The following is a 7,500-nucleotide window of genomic DNA, read 5'->3' on the forward strand; positions in this document are numbered from 1 at the left end:
ATATATATATAAATAGATATAGATATATATATGTATGTATGTATATATATGAATATTTATAATTATATATATATATATATATATATATATATATATATATATATATATATATATATATATATATGTGTGTGTGTATATATATATATATATATATATATATATATATATATATATATATATATATATATATATATATATATATATATATATATATATATCCATATAGTAGAAGGGTTATCCGGCTTTGTCCGGGTATATTTGCTTTTGGATTTTGAAGTTGGAAGTAATTCCCCTTTCATTCACTAATTTGGGTGCAAATGAAGCCATCTTGAAAGCATTATTGTAAAATAGTTCGTTTTCAGGAACATTTCTTGAATGGTGTGATGTTCTATTGGGATTTTTTTTTTTTCAGATATTCAGGAGGTTCAGCTAAGAAAAGTAGTCTAATTTTCATTTCACTGCAACAATCCAGGAGGTTCATTCTTCGATTTTTGAGCATTATTGTGTCTTCTGTTTTATAGGGGTATCTTGGAATATAAGAGAAGGCATGAAGACCCTATTGTATAGCATTAAAAGGATGTGATCTTGCTTCTCCATGCATGACTCTATCAATATGGGAACTATTTTCAGCTCCTTCAGATGATTCTTGGTTTTGATGGACAATCATTCTTTGTTAGTTCTGCTGAAGTCAAGTCATTCTTTAATTTCTAGTGTTTTTTTTTTTTTTTTTTACTTACGTTGACTACTGCATTTCCAATCCCTTGCAGCAGGGGAACCCCACTCTCTACAAAACTTTCACTGTCTTTTTACCTTTTTCGTTCATAGTATTTAACGTTTCATATCGTGTATTGTTCATTTACTGTTAAATCGTCCCTGTTGTATGACTGTTGAAATAAGAAAGTCTTCAGTGTCCTATTAAAACCCTTAATGTCTTCAATCATTCTGTTGTTTCGTGGGAGCTTATTAATTAGTCTCAGGGCTGCATATCTAAATGCTCTGAAGCCCAAAGTAGACATACATATAGACTTCAACAGTTTGAAGCCATCTGTAACTATTCTCGTGTTGACATTATTTGTTGACTGCGCAGTATGTAGCAATTCTTTTAAGTATTTTGGATGACCGACTCTGATAACTTGGTGGTTTATTGTACATATTTTAAATTGAATTGTCACTTTAATCGGCAGCTAGTGTAAATCAATTAGTATAGGGGTAATCCTTTCTCTAGGTGGGACGCCTTTTATCAGTCTTGCACCTCCTTTTATTATGTTTTTGTAATTTCTTAGGTTGCACTTCTGGTAAATTGTAATAGATAGATTTGCAGTAGTCAATGCTGGTGATAACACACTTCATCACATGTTTCTATATAGAATTTTCGTCCAGGTACTTTGATATCAATACAATATTTATTATATGATAACCAGCAGTTTCTTTTTCACTATTTATTTGGGCATTTACAGACAGGTTACAGGCAGGAAATACACTTAGATCTCGAGCTTTACCAGATATCATTTGAATATCACTTAAGTTTCTCACGCTGTTTCTCTTACCCACCTCCATGAATTCAGTTTTGCTCTTATTTAATTTAGATATTTAAATGTCATTCTTTTCCAACACTATCAAGGATTCAGTTTAGAGTTTCAGGAGTGTCATTTATATTATTTATTGGAAATAAAATTTTGTGTTATCAGCAATTAGTTTGAACTTCACACCATACCTTTGTAGTATTTTCGATCGACAAATAATATAGATGCAGAATAGGATTGAACCACGTATACTCCCCTGAGGTACACCTCTGTTTATGAGGTTATATGATGAATAAGAGTCTCCAATTTGTATATAATAAATCAAACCAACTAAGTAGTCTTCTAGGTATTCGGAAGCTCGATCTTCAACGCCGATGGACCTTAGATCACTTAGTAGCAGTTCATGCATAACTGCATCAAAATCAGCACAGAGATCGAGCAATATTAAAATACCACAATTAATTTCATCCATAATTACCAGCATATCATTTACAACAGAGCAGATGGCTCTCTCCGTAGAGTATAGTTTTCTGTAAGCAGATTGGTCATCAGGCAAAGCTTCTATTACTTCTAAGTGACTGACTAGTTGTTCAAGAATTACGTATCCGAGCACTTTTAAACCAAATGATTGATCCGAAATAGGTCTATATCAGGTTAATTCCTCGTAGTCATGGGCATTTTTCAGAACTGGTGTGAATATAGCCATTTTCTCAGTTTTGGGAAATTTACATGCATCAATGCTTGCATTTTCTATTCTCATTAATATTTCGGTTTCACTAGAGAAAGTTTTTCTCTCCTATTACTCCAGATATGGGTATAGGATCGATCGCGCAGTTTGTTTCTTTGTTCTCTTGATAATCCTGGTGATGTCATCTTGTGTTATATTGTTAAATCTTATTAATATTTTCTGTGTGCCTGGCGTATCATTAATCTGGTGTTCATTATTTATAAATGACCCGGTTATATTTTCAATTTAGTTTTCAAAGAATACTAAAAAAAAAAATTGCTAGTTCCGGGACACTGTCTCCATCAGCTACCTTATTTTCCATTACATTTCCCATTATACCATTCAGGAGACGATTTAACTTATTTATGTCTGTTGCTTTTTCGAGGATCTTTCTCTTATTGTATTCATTTTTTTTTTCCTTTTTAATGGGTAGTTATATTGACACGTAGCAGTTTAGTACTCTAACCAAGCACTTTCAGTGTTTAACCTATTCCACTTCTTTCCTTAAATTTAAGTATTTTTCCCGCTTTTTTACCAAAGTCTCTCCTTAAAACCAAGGAGATTGGTCTTTTACAGTTATAGTCTTTTCCATCGGTGGGCACATGGTATCATCTTCACTTTTACTCACTTTATTATAAATTGTCGAAAGAGAGTTATCACACTTAGCCATTACAATGGATATTTTTTCGTCTCTGATTCTTGCGTAAAGTTTATTTCTATATATTCAAAGCTGGTTGCACTAGTTCTTTTAAACATCTTGAGATTTGAGTAACTTTTATGAATATAGAGTCCAACACCCCACCAGACCTACCTTCTCTCGTTATGTGAAAGATGTTTGTTGGGGGGGAGGGGAGGTTGCCGGTGTTTTTTTCAGGGATTTTTGCCTTGCCCAAGTTATCCAACCATGTTTCAGATAATGCTAGTGTGTCCAAATATTTCTCATTTATCAATTCTCGAATATTACCTACAGATTGTATATTTACATAGCCACAGTTTATGACATCCTTGGTAACCATGATCAGTATTTTCTGCAAGTCTTCTCAATCCCACGGCATAAGTTATGCTAGAATTTACTATGTGGTCAATTGGTTTATTTAACTTTGTGCAGTTAATACAATTTGGCACTTGGGAATTACATTCCTTGGTGGGATGTTTTCTTAAACATTTCTCGCAGAATTTATCATCATTTCTAGACTTGCAATATTTTTCAAGATGTCCATACCTCTGACAGTGGTATCAAATGATCCCGTTGTGCCTATCCCGTATGCTAGATGTACCCCATCGTAACGGAACGTCGTCCCCATTATCATGAATAGCTCCCCAAACTTCAGGACCACATTTCACCACATAGTTGATGGTCGTATCCGAAGCTTTTTTCTTCAGAACTACACTAATCTTCTCTTCTATATTTTGGATTTGGTCCATCGATTTCTTTGAATCATAGCATTTACTACATCATCTTCCTCATTGAACATATTGCATAAATATTTTTTATTTTTGTATTTTATTTTTTTTTTTAGTTTTCATATTTTTCTCGTTTTAGTGTTAGCAATTAATGTGTGAATTTTGTCTGCGGCCTCTTCTCTGATGATTTTTTTTTTGGGGGGGGGGGGGGGGGGCGGGGCAAAGTTTACAACAACATTTCCACTCGTGGGTGACCTCATGTTATGTATACGAATCATGTTAAGTGCTTTTTCAACCTCGCGTTTTCTTTCAGTAATCTTAGTTGTTGTATTTGTTGATTTAATTACCGAGAGATTTTTTCCCTTAATTTTGTCAGCAAATGTCGGTTTTTCTGGTTTTGTGTCTTTCAATGTTTGAAGTGTTGCCTTAATTGATTCCACAGTCATGGCAAGAACATCTGGGTTTTTCCTTTAATTGTCAGTGATGCCCGTCACTATATACACACATTTCTCATGGTAGAATCTATTGCATTCACATTCTATCCATTTTTTCCAGTATCAATCCATGTTTTCACATTTGAGGTGGAAATATTTAGGAACAGGCATAGTGTACTGTCTTTTATAAGCGACATTTTTATCTTTATTACTGCATTTCAATTCTTTTATTCTATCATTATATAATGTCGTGGACATTATTTTCATAGAGCAATTCCTTTTTAGTGTAACAGAAAACTCAAACACAAAGTGAAGCGCTATTATGGGGATTGCATTCTTACTTAAATTTAAAAAGTTACGAGATACTATATATAACAAGTCATCAAACGTCGCAAAATAAAAGGACTGCATTTGGTTGAATAAGACATGATATCAAAAAGAGGTGATATGCTTTTTAGTTTTAGTTTTTGCTACTATCTAGTAAAATGCTATTATAGATGGGTAAGGTTATTTAATTTCCCTGATCATTTTATCTGTTACCTACCGGAAAATACATCGGAAGATTTACTAACTTCTTGGAATAACTTGATTTGTAAGAAAAAAAAATCGTTTTGTAAAAGAGATTTATAAAGTGAAGAAAGTGAACTTCAGAATACCTTTGTGAAGTGTAACACCAGTCTATATACGGAGATATTTGTAATTGAAGTAATTGTATTATGCAATTGATCAATATGAATAAAAAGAGAAATAGAGCAAAAATCAGAAAAGAAAATGGGAAATCTGGGTACATTCGATTTAAAGCAAATATAGTAATATAAAAAGAAAAATATGCAAGAATTTCAACTTGGTGCAAATATATATATCAGAAGCTGCAAGTTTTCTTATAATTTTATGTCTAAAACTATAAAAAAAAGTATTAAAGGAAACAAAAATATCAGTTCACTGTTAAGCAAAGAAAGGCTTTTAAAATTTAATCTAAGTAATATTATTATCCCAGCACAGGAGATGAAAAAATTGAACATTGCTGTTGCTTCCTCCCAAATATTTTCAACTGTTCGAAAGAAAAACGAGATAACCTTGTTACCGCAATTGCATTTCAAGGCAAAGATTTTTCTTCCAGTGAAGACAAATAAGAACGATAAAAGAATTTCAAAACCTCTCTCTCTCTCTCTCTCTCTCTCTCTCTCTCTCTCTCTCTCTCTCTCTCTCTCTCTCTCTCTCCTCTCTCTCTCTCATTACTTTATAAGATATATATATATATATATATATATATAGTATATATATATATATATATATATATATATATATATATATATATATATATATATATGTATGTATGTATATATATATATATACATATATATATATATATATATATATATATATATATATATATATATATATATATATATACACAAACACAAACACACACACACACACACACACACACATATATATATATATATATATATATATATATATATATATATATATATTTATATATTTATCTATATATATATATATATATAAATATATATATATATATATATATATATATATATATTTATATATATATAAGTATATATATATATATATATATATATATATATATATATATATATATATATATATATATATATATATATATATATATATACATAGGTATTGTCATATCAAAATCCATTGGACACTTGGCTACAATGGCCATAGCGGGTTTTAAACTTATAATGAAATTCAACTCATCTACACAATTATATCATATTGGTGTATGGCGCTTGGATGGTTTATGATGAGTTAAATACTAACATTCGTTACTTCTTCTCCAGCAATATCTTCTAGTATACATTCGCTCTACCTTAACATCAACAAGGCAAGAGATAAATAATTTTATTATAAGGATATCTAATATAATTGTGACAGGTATCTTTTATTTGTATCACGCTATAAAGGGGAACTCGAGTTGGTTCCGACTTTTATTCCTTAGATATTTCGAGATTGATTTAATTTATTTGTTTTTGTTATTTTTAGCAAGAATTAAAATCAAACTAAACCTACACCAGTTTGTGAGTATTTAACACAGGGCTGTTATATGAAGGTTTTATCACTAACATTTGTAATTTTTATATTTTAAAATAATCATAAGATGAATCATTAAATTGAATATGCTCTCTCTATGAATCAGAATTTTTTATTTATTTATTTTTTTTTTTTTTTTTTAATGAAGAGAGACTTTCTTGCCAGTCAAAGATTTAAACTATTTCTGAGCCAACAATGGGGAACTTTCAAGCAATATAATCCTCATACTATCAAGAGAGAATAAAGTTGATTCTAACTGTATAAATTCCTATTGAATTCAGGTGTGTTACTTAAAGTAAAAATCAACCATTCTCCATCATTTTAGCTATTGATTACTTTGTAAATCTTGGAATCTTTTATGATAATTTTATTAATATCATGTGATTATCCTTCCTTAATCGAATTCCTTTTAATTTAACTCTCTCTCTCTCTCTCTCTCTCTCTCTCTCTCTCTCTCTCTCTCTCTCTCTCTCTCTCTCTCTCTCTCTCTCTCTCTCTCTCTCTCTTGCTTTTATGAATAGCATCAGATAGACTTCTGCTATAAACGACGGATGCCAAATATTTTGTAAGTGTCCCCTGACAATAAATGACCTTCTTCTGTATCCATCTTGATAGCGTTTTTATATAGATTTTCTTCAGTAACAAAAAGTTCAAAATTTTAATTGAAACATTTTTTAGTATGAGCATCGGTACAATTATACCATTGGCAAAATAATATTGATTGCCAATTAAGACTAATTCCTTCTTCTAAAGCTCATCGATTAGTAGTAAATGTAAAAATACACTAATTATAATCAAAATATGCGCCCCAGTATCGCTATTTTCTTAAATATAACAGCATAGCTATTCCTAACTTTAAATATCAATTATCATTTGTTTTTTATTTTTTCAAGTTTTTACCTGACACTACATTTGTCTTCGTCGTAGCCACTCCCTTTTGTCTGATGACATCCGAATAAATGGAAATCCTCTATTATTCAAAGTTACAAAGGGTGTTGGAGGAATGACATATTACGAAAGAAGATAGGGTATCGTCATCTTACAGCTCATTACGAAGTTCTTAGTCATATCATAAAACTGCAGTTATAGTGAGTGAAATTTATTATTTTAAATATATAATACTTTTAGGATATGGCATTCTCGCTGATTATGGTTTTCTATACCAGTTAATTTTCCTTCTTTTTCTTAATTTTATACACAAATATAATAACGTATGCCTGCCCACTTTCAAGCGTAGTCGTCGTGCACTGAATTTTTATGTGTGTGCTTATATGCAAACTGATCAAGATACAGAAAATCTGGTGATATATCAGTTATACAGCATAGTGTCGACAAC

The 7,500-nt window shown here is 30.8% G+C and overlaps 1 protein-coding gene across 1 annotated transcript in view; it reads right to left on the reverse strand.

Moving 5' to 3' along the window:
• The window catches only part of LOC137640867 (uncharacterized), a 4,507-nt gene extending 953 nt beyond the window's left edge, over nucleotides 1–3,554 (reverse strand). The window contains exons 1-2 of the mRNA XM_068373328.1: nucleotides 3,473–3,554; nucleotides 1,851–2,135 (exon numbers count right to left, since the gene is read on the reverse strand). Coding sequence (XP_068229429.1) covers nucleotides 1,851–2,135; nucleotides 3,473–3,554 — 367 coding nt within the window. The remainder of the gene's footprint in view (nucleotides 1–1,850; nucleotides 2,136–3,472) is intronic.
• Nucleotides 3,555–7,500: the final 3,946 nt, after the last annotated feature.

Source organism: Palaemon carinicauda, chromosome 5 (genome assembly GCF_036898095.1).
Source record: "Palaemon carinicauda isolate YSFRI2023 chromosome 5, ASM3689809v2, whole genome shotgun sequence".
NCBI lineage: Eukaryota > Metazoa > Arthropoda > Malacostraca > Decapoda > Palaemonidae > Palaemon > Palaemon carinicauda.